Below are 14,842 nucleotides of genomic sequence, written 5' to 3' on the forward strand. Positions count from 1 at the left end.
TTAAACACAATGCCCCAATCCAGTCGTCGTTTCCGATAGCGAAGGAACGGCCTGTGTGTTTGTTTGAAAGTTTTTTTTTTTTTTTTTTTTTTTTTTTTTGGGTGGTCACTACTAGACTACCCTTATTCTTATTTTTTCCATCTGTCTATGTTTGTATGTAATGGACAGCTCTGGAGACTAGAAGACTTGACAGGTAGGTTCATACCAGAATCTAGTTCTATGCTTTTGAGCACCGTTGCTATGGACGCCACCATTGCCGAGCAACGGGACTTTGAAATTTTTGAAAAATCCCCCAAAAAAATTATTTTTTCGAAAATCAAAACTCTGCTTCCGTGCTTTTATGCGCACTATAATCAACCTCTTTGTCAAAAATTTTCAGCCCGATCCATCAAAAACTGACTAGTATGCAATTATATAGTGGCCACCCATGTTGTCTACTCGCTTGTTTGTTTGTTGTTTGGTTTGCACGTATGGTCACGCACGTACAGGCATGCGAGAGCGAAGGAACGGCCTGTATGGTTGTTTCTGGCAAGCGGTTTTAAAGTTTTATTTTATTTTATTATTTTTTTTTGCACGTACGGGCACGCACTAGTCAATCTATAATTCCAGCTGTGTGTGTGTGACCGCTGTTTCTCGACAACCACTAGTGCGATCTAATTGAAACTTGCCAGCTATATTGCTGGGACCCTGTGGATGTGCCTTTTCAAGGTTTGATATGAATTGGACAAGTGATTCCCAAGTTATGGCCATTTATTTACCAACCAATGACAGGACACGTTGCTGCATAGGCGTGGCCAATGCGCCATTTAGTTACCAATCACAGGACACGTTGCTGCGTAGGCTGGTGTGCGGCCGGCCGACGATGTCACGGGCTGTGCCAGTTCCAATGTCGATCGGTGCCTTTGTTATCATGGTGTAGAAGTGGCAATGGTCAATGGCAGCAAATGTCATGGCAAGCAAAGACAGGGAGGTAAACTTGATTTTAATTTGGATTTTAATTAACTCTGTGTGTGGAAGTATCACTGCAGTTGTTACTTCAATACAAGCAATATTCGTGGAATGCATGTGAACATTCCATATGGGCACGCACCACTTCCGGATAGTGATGACTTAATGTATCTATATATTAATACTGAAGGACAAATTTTGTGCTCCTCCTAGCGGTCGCGTCACGTTTTTCTCTGAGCTGTGACCTGGACTGAAAAACTTCGTACCTGTAAGAGTGCATCGCACATAGTGGCAATAGTCAACCTTCAACTCTGAAGCATCTATATATTAATACTGAAGGACCAATTTTGTGCTCCTCCTGGAGGTCGCGTCACGTTTTTCTCGGTACTGTGACCTGAGAAGTTTTGACACGGTGTTTATACGTCAAAGTAGACACGTGCACAAATCAGGGGACTTCTTCACAAGTAGTAGTGTACACCAAAAATGTCGTGTACAAGGACGTTTTGTAAGCCTCATTAGGTAAGGCCATGGAGTACATCGACTGGGATCTGGATCTTACAAGAGCCGCCACTGGTTGTCATATTGGGCTCAATGAACGGAATCCGTCTGACGGGGTTTCGGCTAGTTCTAATAATTTCTTGATTTCTTACGCGCATTTATAGATAAACACAATGCCCCAATTCAGTCGGCGTTTACAAGAGCGAAGGAACGGCCTGTGTGGTTGTTTGAAAGTTTTTGTTTGTTTGTTTTTTTGGGGGGGGGGTTTGCACGTACGGGCACGCGAGAGCGAAGGAACAGCCTGTGTGGTTGTTGTTTCTGGTTCGCGGTTTGAAAGTTTTTTTTTTTTTTTTTTTTTTTTTTTTTTTTTTTTTTTTTTTGCACGTGCGGGCATGTACTAGTATTAAATAAATAATAATAGTCAGATTGCAAGGTCACATTTTTTGCGGGGGAGGGGGGCAATAACTGCTGTGTGTGGCAACAGATCTGCATGTAATGTAGGGCTATCATTAAAAATCATTTTTCCGGTGGCTGGCTGGTGTCGTAAAAATCGCCATTGTTTTGCACAACTACAACCGAACAACACGCCTCGACTACAGCTATACCATTCGGATGTATGGACTAGTAAAATCATATTTGGTGTCATAACGCCACCTACCACTCCCTTTTCTACCCCGAAAATGGATTTTCGAACTCGAAAGAATGACATGAATTCAGAGCACAACATTGTTGATATTCCATAGTTCCTCCACGCGGAGCACCATATAATTAGGGCAGGTCATCAAATTCGCGCGTACCTCCACACCGATACTCCGGCGTCATGCCCATTAATCTGGGCCAAGTTTAGGCCCGTTTGGTTCTGAACAGAGAATCGATCCTCGCTGTCTCCTTTTAAAAAATTAATCTCTGGACTCTAATCTACCTTCTCGTCATGTTTGGTGCTTTTGTCCAGTCTGTAAATATTTTGACCCTAACTGACCGGACTACAGGACTTGGTATTCCAACGCTGGTGGTGTAGCAAAGGAGATTGACCATGTGCTCATTGATGGTCCCTGGAGGATAATCCAGAACTGCAGGGTCTACCAGAGTGCTCAGTTCCTCAATACTGACCACAGGCTTGTTGCAGCTCAAATCCAGGGGAATGGTATCATCCCAGTCGAGCAAAACCTGACGGAAAAAAAAAAAAAAATCCTGGCAAAATGAAATCTCCAGGTCATGAAGTAAAACGCCATCCTTTCCTTCATTGCACATGGGCAATCGCACTTGAATGAACAGCTTGAGTTCAGAATGCTGATTAAAGATTGGGTTGTCTCTACCATGCACAGAGAGGTATCTTCTACCTCATGCCATTTTCTCTTCCACGGATAAGAGGATAGAAGGAATGTAGGTGAGCATTAGGTTTTTTCCTTTAATAAGGATTTGAATGAAAACTTGTTCATTCCAAAAAGATTGGACATTTCATTAGTTTCTGTTGCCCTCAGCGGCGGCATAGTCGATTTTTACCAATTTGAAAACCCACGAATGTAAATCCAGCAATTCCGTTATGATCTCTAGTTGACCTTTCTCAACATTTTTTGGAATGCCACCACTTCAATCAAATGCACACCTTTTTCTATTGGAGACATCACTTCTACATTTAATCAGTTGTACGAAATCGCATTCCATTTGGCTGACCTGTAAAAAAAAGAACACTCTCAATTTGCCTGGCCAGTACATCGGGCTCGCTCAAAGCTTTCAGGGATTCATGAAAATACATCATATTGATAAACGCCGATGGACATGGAGATCATCATCGTTTTCTGCTTTACATCGAGCCCTGCTTCCAGAAACACAGCAACGGTGGACGTGAACGCAAATTTTATCCCAAAAATGAAAGTTTTATTTACCTGCAAAACATATGCTGATTGGCTTTAAAAGAACAAAAGTGTCTTTCTCCCTTATCGACTCTCAGGTGCAGCTTTCACAAGTCTCTTCCTTGTGTACACATCCTCCCAGCTTGTCTCTAACCTCTTCTCAGTTTTGACCGAAGATGGCGTTATCACTCAAAAATTCAGTCCCTTTATCCAAGGGCATTTTACTCCAACAATTGGTATGATCTCAAAGGAGAAAGAGTTCTCCAAAACAAATATATTTTGTAGACAAAAGAAAGTGCATGGAAGATGACATTGCCTTGCCCCTTAAAAATCGATTTTCAGAATTATCGATGAGAAAAGCATGGCAGTTCTACAGCAGATGAACATCCGTCCTTCTCAATGTGAAGTCGGTTGCGAATCAATTCTTCAAGCATTTCCTCTATGTATGTGTAATTAGAAGGATGTGCGTGGTGAAATGCACACAATGTCGAGGATTTCGCTTTGGGGTTAAATGTTGGACGTTTGGGGTTGCTTCACTTGTATCAGGCAATATTGAGTGATTTTGCTGCACTCAGTATTTATTACCCTCTTATCCCACGGATTGTTTTTGATTCATTTTTGTCAACATTGAGTGGATTATTATTGTTGTTGTACTTGAGGCAGTTTTATCAATCTACGTTAGCACACAGCTACTGTTTTACTTTGCAAAGTACAATCACAATGATTTATAGTACTTGAGTTGGAGACTCAGACTTGAGTGAGACTCGAAACTCGGAAGGCTTGCGACTCGACTGGATCTGGGACTCGAACCTTTCGCCTCAAGTCTGAAAACCTGTGACTCTTATTTTGTAATTGTATATTTTGAATAACATCTTATAAAGGGTGATTAAAGTAAATAAGAGAAAACATGATCAGATAGAAAGAGAGAACCTGTGAGGCAAGGTGCCATCGTCATCTAGTTGTTTGAGAATAAAAAGTTGTGTTCCCGGACTCCCCTTGAGACTCGAGGATCTCTACCTTTTGAGACCTGAGGATCTCGACCTTTGCGACTCGAGTCTCTCTGCCTTTGAGACTCGAGGTGCTTCCTTTAAGATTTGAGGCTGTACCTTTAAGATTCGAGGCTCCACACCTTTGAGACTCGAGGCTCCACACCTTTGAGACTCGAGGCTCCACACCTTTGAGACTCGAGGCTCCACACCTTTGAGACTCGAGGCTCCACACCTTTGAGACTCGAGGCTCCACACCTTTGAGACTCGAGGCTCCACACCTTTGAGACTCGAGGCTCTCTACCTCTGAGACTCGAGGCTGTACCTTTTAAGATTCGAGGTTATACCCTTTCGACTTGATGCGCTACCTTTAAGACTTGAGACGATATTTTGAGACAACTCCATGACTACAACTATGTCCTTGGTCCCGAGCAAACTTTTCACCGATCCGTTCATCAGGTGGAAACAGCTTAGCATGAAACTTTCAGAAAAGATAAGTAGAATGGTCGCTTGCATCAGATGATCACTGTTAATCACGAGGTCACCGCATTTAGTGGCAAGTCGATTTCAGGACTCTTTTTATTCCCCCGCAAGTTCAGGGATGACCGAATCAACGTGAATTGTGAATGATAACTTAAGGAACGATAAATTCCAAAGTTTCATTTTTGAATTTCTTTGTAATCATGTTGCTTGAAAAAAGCCATTTCAGGCAGTCCCCGTTATTTCATGCCACTTGGAATGTGTGTCTCATGAAAGGACAATTAAGGGGTGCTCAGCGCAATGTTTACCCACAGGACTCCTCTCCTCCTCAATTCTACTCTTAATTCCAACGACTTATTGCTCAAACACACACTCACCCCTCTCACATTCCTCAAAACACAGTTGTAGTTTTGCTTGCTCCTGGTTCGATGTCCCTGAACCGCATTGGAACAAGGCAGTGCTGGCAATAAGTATCTCCAATTCGGTTGGCTTGGTTTGCTTGAACATTTTCACGGTTTCATCGTTCATCCATATTGAGTGAGCTGCATGTCTCGCTTATCTCGAAATTCCCGTGAGGAGCGGCGACGGCATGGCGATGCCAAGTACGGCCCAGGATCGGGTACCGACACGGATTCGCACGGTGCAGTTGGCCGCACCACCGTGGTCGACGTCGATGGTGTGGCTACTGCTGGGCTGGTTGGTCTAGATGCGATGGAATGTGAACACTTGGACATTGGTGATTCTGGTGGCTTTGTCTCGATGCACCATGTTCTTTGTTTTCACCACAACCTTTTGGATGAAGTTGTAATTGTTGAGAAGGAAGGATTTTTTTTTTTGACTCCAGGTGATGACGGAGCCCTCTGCTTGTTTACAGGACATTCAAGTCAGCGTGCACGACCCTGTGAACTGTTCCTCACCTTCCTGTCGTCACTGCTGATCCTACTCACCTTGCCTTTTTCCCTTGCCTTCTGCATTAAGGTAAACATCTTGCATTTGCCAAAAGTGTAAATTTAAAGATTAGACATGCTTTCTCCTCCATTTTTTTTTTGGCCAAATGTTCCCGTTTTTTAAATGATGCTTTGCTCGTTCATCACTGTCGTAAACATAGACATCAATGTGAAGCTTTGTCTACTGATTAATACATCATTGGAGGAGAAAGTAAATTGTGATTTACCAGTGGTAAACATTTAAAACATTTATGACGTCAGCCTATAACTAAGTGACGACTACATGAAATAGTTAAATGAAAGGCAGGAGAAACGTTCAATCCCATGGAAACTCTCTAGACATTGGGCAACAAGGATGTAGGTTTTACGAACAAGATCGACAAGAAAACGAGGGTACAGGTAAGGTGCGTGTGTGTGTGTGTGTGTGTGTGTGTGTGTGTGTGTGTGTGTGTGTGTGTGTGTGTGTGTGTGTGTGTGTGTGTGTGTGTGTGTGTGTCATAAAAACGAATTTGATGTCATTGTGATGTATCAGGTTTGCGATAAATTATCTGTGCTAATGCCCGGCTTGATTCCCGCAAACAAAATTCAAACAGCTTGCCAAGTTTCAGAGATAATGGTATAGGCGATTTCCATTAGCGGCGATATTATGACGTCAACTTTTTTTCTCGGAAGAATTTCCAAAATTGGAGATGGTTGCTGCCTGCGCGTGGCCTTTCTGCATATACATGGCAAGTTTCACGAAGATCCGATGAAAACTCTGGGTTATGAAACAAAAAATGTCAAAAAATAGGAATGATGTCATAAAAATTGATATGACGTCATAGTGATGTATCATATGTGCGGTAATTCATCTCTGCTAATGTCCTGTTCGATTCCCACAAACAATTCAAAAAGCTTGCCTCGTTTCGGAGATAATTTTTTAGGCGATTTCCATTAGCGGAGATATTTTGACGTCACAACTTTTTTTCTAGGAGGAATTTTCAAAATCGGAGATGGTTACTGTCTGCGCAGGGTATTTTTACATATATTCGCCAAGTTTCAGGAAGTTTCGATGAAAACTGTAGGCTGTGAAACAAAAAAGTCCACAAGAAGAAGATGAAGAACAACAACGTGAGTAAGACTTGGAGATCCTCCACGGGGATCTAAAAAAACAGTTCTTCTGTAAGGAGAGTTGGTTTGAGCTTTTATAAAAGGAAGTGGAGAGAATTGTGCAGAGGACAGAGATGGAAATGTTGAGGGTGACTGATTGAGATATCTTTTAAGGAGAGGAAGGGTAATGAGGATATCAGGAGTGAGGGACATTCATGAAAAGGAACAGGAGAGGGACATATGCATTGTTTAGGGCTTGTACTGAGGAGGGAGGAGGGAGAAGGGGGATGTGCTCAGGCAGGTGTTTGATATGGATGCAGTTTATGGGATGAGAAGGGGCTGACCAATATTGAGGTGGAGGAGAGGGAGAGAGGTGGGAACACAGAGAAAGGATGCTTGGGATAGTGGGCTGTATAGAGGGAAAATGTGGCATTGATTAAGGTCTTTTTGTTAAAAAAAAAAACAAACAAACAAAATTTCCACGCACACACCACAACTACAACTATTAGTACTGTCGGACAGAGAATGTTTTTAGCCCACGTCTCTGTCGAATGGCAGGTCGGGCTGAACGTTCGATTGGATGTGGCATGAATTTTGAATTTTCCCACGATGCTGGCGATAACTCGTAGACTCATCACAACATAAGCTGCGCAATCTTTAACATCCACCAACCACTCACCAAGTTCAGGTGTTCGGGCTCAACGTCCTTCCGATGGATGGTGCACACAATGATGCATTGTCCTGCACATGAAACCCTTAGAACGAGAGCTTTTAGCTCGTTCGACATTCAGACCCAGACGAGACGGCCCCAAGACAAGCGTATAATGCGTGTACCTCCAAGTTATCACGTTGATGCTCTCTTTGGAAAATCTGACAAATCTGGTTGATTGGGCCCAATGCTTTTTGTCCAAGATTCATTGGAGAACTGCAGTTCGCTTTCTCACCTCATCTTCAGTCATATCTGTGCTGCTAGTAAGATGCGCTCGCTACATCCAAAGATTCGAGATCCTCTTACTGTACTCGTATTGTTTAACAGTCACTTTCAGAAAAGCAAAACTTCTAAACATCCATTTGATTCTCGATCAGAATCCGCTTTTCATTCCTTCATTCATGTATCATGCGCTATGTGGAGGGTCGGTGCTGCCAAGTCAATTTATTGGCTGGGGTTACAATCCTGGATCCGACTCAGGGAGTCAAGGCAGGAATTTGTTTTCAGTGTGCCGGCGATAGCTCACCTCCTCTTCGCAAATGACACCGTGGCATCTTTAATGTCCACCAACTAATGCCGGCAGGTGGGAAGCCCCGGTTTAACGTCCATACGATGGAAGGCGTACACATTGATGAATTAAACTGCCTGTGAAACACCAGGATGACAGTTTGTACCTGGGTCAGGATTCAAACTCAGGCTCGACGGCTTGTTGAGGCAAGTCTGGGCATCTCTAGGCCATCCTGCCAGCAAAATTAGGTCACATTCAAACAAATTATGTGAATCATCATAGTTAAAACTTGAAAAGGTCTCCATTCACCGATTTAAATTAGTTCCCCCTGAAATGTAATATCCAGGACCTGAACTTGGCTGACTATGTGACTAAGCAGTTCTTCTCATATTTGCATCATTCTAATACTGGTCTAAGTGAAAATCTCAAAACACTTCTGATGAGAGATGGAAATTGAAAAAGCAGTTTGGTTTGGCCCTCGCATCAGGAATCGTGGGTGCATTGAAAATGTTTATGATAGTTTTTTTTCTTGTGTGTATACTATGAAGTACTGGGCTGGTGGGATGGCCTCGAGGTTTGGGTTTGAATCCCGACCAGCTATAAACCGTCATCCTGGTGTTTCACAGGCAGGGCAAGACATCAAATTGTATGCCATCTCTCGGATGGACATGAACTGAGCGTCCCGTCTGTCTGCATTAGTTTGTGGATGTTAAAGATCCAACAATGTCCTTCAATAAGATTATGTAAGCTCTTGCCAGCACCATTAACAAATAACAAATTCCTGTCCTAACTACCACTGGGAGAGGGATGGCAAACCGCCGAGCATGACCCTTGCCAAGAAACTGCTTCAGCAGCACCACTCTGTAACAGACTATGGTACAACAGAATGAGAACGAGAAGGGCACTCGGTAGAGCGCGTACCTCCGCCACGTAATACCTGATCCACGTGAACATATCGGGCCCATTACCTTGTTGAAATATCATGCCACACAGTACTATAACGTTTTGTCCCGATCTCTCAATGGTGAAGAATCACTTTTAAAATTTAATAATTCTCGTATCTAGATCCGGATTCAGATCTTCACCAAAATCAAATCAATTCGTCCTTGCGAAACACCCAACCTGTCCACCAAGTTTCGTCCGAATCCGTCCACAACTTTTTGAGATATCCTGGTCACAAACAGACTGACAAACATACAGAAAGGGGTGAAAGCATCACCTCCTTCACCTTCGGTGGCAGAGGTAACGGTATAGTTTTTTTTGGGGGGGCGCGGGTGGGGAGGGAGAGGGCTTTAGCCCTTCACCCGTCCCTCTCCATTGTGTTGACACGTTTTTTTATCTGTTGCTGCTGTGTGTTTGTTTCATTAAGGACAGGTTTAAGATAATCTGGGTAATTTGGTTAAAAATGTTAATGGTAAATTAAGACTGTGTTGTCACTCTCACCCTGAAGGGGTAGAGAGAGACAGAGAGACAGAGACAGAGAGACCGCATCTATATACTTTTGCTTTAATAATGTTTTCCCTGCAACAGCTTGTCCAATCAATGCGAAACTTTAAACACAGGAGGATCTGAGGGTCTCCTCATGGAGAATATTTTATTGCTCACTCCGATGTCATCGGTGATGTAGTATGGCAACCATATTGGATTGAAGGAAAAATAATTGGACATAATTTTCTTTGAAACCGCTCAACATAAAAAAAAATTGAAACTTAGCATATGTCATTAACTGTTCAATGGGTATATAGGGTGAAAACAATGATGCCATCGGTGAAGTGGTATTCCAGCTATAATTATATGAATTGAAATCTTTATCAGAAAAATCTGTAGTGTCTTCTGATCTAATGACTGGATGTGAGTGAATAATTAAATTTATGCCATGCATAACCCATGCCAAGAAACTGTCACATAATGGGGTTCATGAATGATACAGGTATATTGGCCAGAAGAAGAGCAGTGGGCCATAATATTAGTGTGTTCACTTAACGATGGTATTTTTGTTCAGAATGAACGTGCAAGGCTTTCGTATGGCGCTCTACGAGTGCTGCTCAAGTTATTTTTTTATTTTTATTTTTTTTTTGAACCCTCAGTCACTTCACTCTTCCATAGGAGACAATGTTTTGTGGATAACAAACATTAATTGCTGTTCGTGTAATCATTAGTTGATCAAACAATGAATACTTATGATGTTCTCGACTCTTCTTTGTGGCGCAGAAAGCAAGTGATCTTCAATGTTGCCTCATTCTCAATGATCTCGATGAACTTGTGAAAGTGTTGCTCAGTCAATTGATGCATTTCATTCAAGATTTGCTTTGTCTTTTCTCAGATTGTGCATGAGAATCAGCGTGCTGTTATTTTCCGCTTCGGTCGCCTCAGATCTCTGCGTGCATGTCGACCAGGTAAAGAAAACTTTGTAATTCTTTTCTATTTCTTCACAAAGTGCATGTAATATATATATATATATATATATATATATATATATATATATATATAATTATGATGTACACACAAGCTATTTTCATTATGTGCATTTTGGGGCGATTTTATTTAATAATCATGACGCACTATTTCCGCAATTTTTTGGGTCAACAGTGGGATTCTTGCTGAGCAATGCCACTGGAAAAACCAAATGTGTGGGCATTTAGTGGGGCAGATAACAGCAATTTTTGAGAGGAATCGTGCAAATGATGATACAAGCATCAAATTTGGCACATTTGTTCTCCAGAGGATTCTAATCAAATCTTCCTGTTTGGCCATTTGAAAATCCAAGATGGCGGCCATTTTTCAAGATGGCCGCCAAGTTAGCCTCCCGAAGTTGACTTTTTGCTTTGAAGTATTTGTAGTTGTCCGATTTGCATGATCTATGTGTGGATTACTATGTTTTCAAGCCTGCTGGAGTGGATTTTCCTGTTTTTAAAGCCCCCTGACACACACTTTTTCTGATTTTGCACCACTTTAATGATTGTCATATGAAGCTAAGGCCTTTCTGCAACCAGGCCCAAGCGAGTAAATGTTCAAAGTTATGCATACCATGCGAATGTTCCTCCAGCTGCGACTGTCCACATATGCAGCTGCAGCGTACTGTGCAGGGGAGCCCTGACTGAAAGCACTTGCATCTCCGGTTGCAACCTTTCTTACAGGAACACTTAGTCAGTTCCTGACAGCTGGTTGCAATAGGGGGTAGTGTTGTCCAACATATCTGCCACGTCTCTCCTTTCTGTGTCCATCCCCATTCAGCGGGACTGCTCGTGTCTGGACTGGAGATGATTGCCTGGCCCCAGATGATCCCAGCCTGATAGGCCGCATGCTTTGCATGTTCTCTGAGGGCTGCCTGTGTTAGTGGAATTGAGTTGTACGGCCTCTGCTTGCGGGCAAAGAGATCCAGTCTTGATCCAAAGAGATCCAAAGAGATCTGTCCATACCAGTGGCTGCGCTTGATCTGTCATATATGAGGACAACGAATCTCTCCAGCCTCTGCAGGTCAAGATCACGAATCAATGTTGGATGCTGGCTGAGATTGGTGAATGTTTCAGAAACATCATCAGACGTTCCAAGTCTGCCATGCAGTTTTCTTCCCTTTACCGCGGAAGGCAGATACGACGTCACATCCAGTGAATGCATGGAAGTACGGGATCCCTCTAGCTTTCTCAGGCCCTATTGCAGAAACTACCTCATGGACTGGAATCCATCGCGCCTTGGCTCCTTGGCCAAAGGCAATCCACATGTTCTCAAGACCTAGTTCCTGTAAGGATGGCACCGAAGACCCGGTATCGATTTGCATCTCTACTTCTCTGCCTTGTACCTCCAACCTCACAAACAGTGGTTTGGATTTCGCTTGGTTGCTCGATTTATGAAAAAGACTGTACGTGTCCTCTTCATTTTCCTCCTCTAACTGATATGTCTTGTATTGAGACCTTTTGCTCATTCCCTGTGGAGAGCTGTTCTTGCTCCGAGGAATACTCTGGGTTTTGGGTTTTGAACGACAGACTCTTGCAAGGTGACCCTTTTGCCGCATGATACAAGAGTCCACATTTCACTGCGGACCCCTCTTCAAAAGATAAAGCGCGGGGGGTCTGGTCATCTTGTTCTGGTCATTCAAGCTCGTCATCTTGTTTACTGCTCCCTGATCCTGCACTACTCCGGTATGTTCACGGAGATCCAATGCGTTCTTTTTTGCCAATTCCATTGACGAAAGCCATATTTCAGGGCCTTGTCGAAATCCAACATTGTTTCTGTCAGCAATCTGTGTTGGATGTGATCGTTCGTTACTCCACAGACTAACTAATCCAGTAGAATTTCCTCGAGATGACCTCCATATTCACATCGTATGGCCAATTTACGTAAGGCTGCTACATAATCCGAAATGGACTCACCCCCTTCTTGACTGCGGATGTTCAGTTTGTAACGCTGCACAATCACCGACGGATTCGGATTCCGGTGTTGTTCAACGACTTTAACCAGCTCCGAAAACGGGATGTCTCCCAGTTTCCTTGGTGCGAACAAACTTGACATGAGCTTGTATGTCGGTGCCCCACAAATACTCAGCATTATGGACCGTTGTTTCTCCACACTCATGTCGTTAGCTATGAAATAGTGCTGCATATGCTCCACGTACAGCGACCACTCTTCCTCTTCATATTTAAACTCTTCAATCATCCCGAATGTGGCCATGACTTCAGGAAGAGAGAATAAGGCAGTCTCCAAGGCAAAATAATTTATCCTCATCGCCAGATGTTCGGTTCTCCCAGAACCGAAACGCGTGTCAAGAGGCAAAGAGAAACACGTGTTACCAGAATGCTGCCATTATCCAACAAGCTTTTAATCTGATCATCACGCACCAGGCCTGTCAACGCATGCACAGACGCAACATAGCATTACATACAATCTCCAGAGTGGTTTTTTTTGCAGACCTCAAATGGGACTCAAGGTGATCTTTTTTGAGTAATGGCTTCCTTCTTGCCACCCTACCGTACAGTCCAGACTTATGGAGTGCTTGGGGTATTGTTGTCACATGCACACAGTGACCACTCTTTGTGATAACGGCATGTGGCCCTTTCAAAGTTGCCATTGGCCTCTTGGTGGCCTCTCTGAGTCTCGTCCTTGGAGGGACGGCCTGATCTAGGCGGCGTCTTTGTGGTACCATACACCTACTTCTTGATGATTGTCTTGATTGTGCTCAAAGGGATATTCAAGATCTTTGAAATATTTTTATACCCATCCCCTGATCTGTGCCTTTCCACAACTTCATCTCGGAGGTCTTATGAAAGCTCCTTCATGCTCATCGTCGAGTCTTTTCCCTGAAATGCACTAGCCAGCAGAGGAAACCTACATGAGCAGGCGATTTTATTCTGAAACTAGAAGGGCACTCGGTGGAGCGCATACCTCCGCCACGTAATACCTGATCCACGAGAACATATCGGGCCCGTTACAATTTTGAAATATCGTTTTTGGCACAATCTCTCAATTGTGAAGAACCACTTTAAAATTAAATAATTCTCGTATCCAAATTCGGATCCGTTTTTTTTTTTTTACCAAAATCTAATCAGTTTGTCCTTGTCACACACCAAACCTGTGCACAAATTTAATCTGGATCCGTCCACAACTTTTTTGAGATATCCTACACACAAACAAACAAACAAACAAACAGACAGAAAGGGGTGAAAACATAACCTCCTTCACCTTCGGTGGCGGAGGTAATAATCAGAATTGGTACAATTTAACACAGGTGGAGGTCACTTAACTTGGTGTGTGATTTTGAAGGTGATTGGTTACACCTGAGCTGATTTACAGTTGCTATTATAATGCTATACAAGACCCTTATCCAACCAAGATATTGTAGTTTTGTATTTTTAATTAATTTTCTGAAATTTGTACAATTTGTTTTTATTTTGGAAGTTGTGGGTTACTCTGTGTAATTAAAGGTGGAAAAAGTCTGATTTAACGTAATTTAATTCCAGGCTATATGGCAACATAAGGTGAAAAATTTGGGAGTGTGGACTTTATATCGACACTGAACATATGTTGTTACATTTGTGGAAATGGATCCTGGGTAGAGTATCCAAGGCTACATAGTGAAACCCTGAGTTAGTTATTTCATTGGAATGTGTGCTTTCATTAGTCCCTACCCCTTCTGCATGGGATTGGGGGGAATGCATTGTGAGATTTTTTTTCCCCCCTTTCTATCAGCTTTCAATCCATCTTTCAACCATCAACCCATCTTTCAATCCTTTTATCCATCCATCAACAATCCCTCACCCTCTCGCTTCCAAGCCGCTATTCCGCAGGACTCTCCAACATCCCCCACCCTTTGCTTTCCGAACCCCGTAACCCCCACCGGAAACTTCCCTGTCCTCGCTGAAACAATGATCCACCCATTCATCCATAAATCTCAATTCCCTTGACTTTTCGCTTCCCAACCTCTACTTCCTGCGCTTCCCTCAAAAACCCTCTTTCATCCAATATCCAAATCCTTGACCTTATCGCCTCAAAATCTCTTCAACAAATCCTTCATTGTGCAGAGCATAATTAATCCTCGAGTTCGAAAGCATTCCCTTCCTCCCCTGCATTTCCTCCATTCAAATACAAATTACTAATCGACCCCTGCGCGAAGATGTGCAGAATTGCGCTGAAATGAAGAGTACCACCACTGAAGATTCTTCCAAAAGTTGGTGTGCCACTCAGTGACCGCAGACTTTTCTGGAAGTCACTCGAAGGCTTGGTAAACCGGGAGCCAAAGGAAATGCGCCATGAGTGAACAGAAGGATCCCCAAAATGGCATGACCATGCCTCCATAAAAGCCAGAGTGAGCGAGCGAACGCTCTCTCTGT

The 14,842-nt window shown here is 43.0% G+C and overlaps 1 protein-coding gene across 2 annotated transcripts in view; it reads left to right on the plus strand.

Annotated features, from left to right (window-relative positions):
• The first annotated feature begins 5,135 nt into the window (after positions 1-5,135).
• Positions 5,136-14,842, plus strand: part of LOC147034778 (band 7 protein AGAP004871-like) — a 46,817-nt gene continuing 37,110 nt past the window's right edge. Inside the window, exons 1-3 of one of the 2 annotated variants that reach the window (XM_085888767.1) lie at positions 5,136-5,501; positions 5,640-5,743; positions 10,342-10,414. In XM_085888767.1, coding sequence (XP_085744893.1) covers positions 5,312-5,501; positions 5,640-5,743; positions 10,342-10,414 — 367 coding nt within the window. In that variant the 5' untranslated portion in view covers positions 5,136-5,311. The remainder of the gene's footprint in view (positions 5,502-5,639; positions 5,744-10,341; positions 10,415-14,842) is intronic. The other variant, XM_085888774.1, reaches the window with a different exon arrangement.

The sequence above is a fragment of the Eptatretus burgeri genome, chromosome 1 (assembly GCF_056783735.1).
Source record: "Eptatretus burgeri isolate ZD-2024b chromosome 1, Ebu_testis_v1, whole genome shotgun sequence".
Taxonomy (NCBI): Eukaryota; Metazoa; Chordata; class Myxini; order Myxiniformes; family Myxinidae; genus Eptatretus; species Eptatretus burgeri.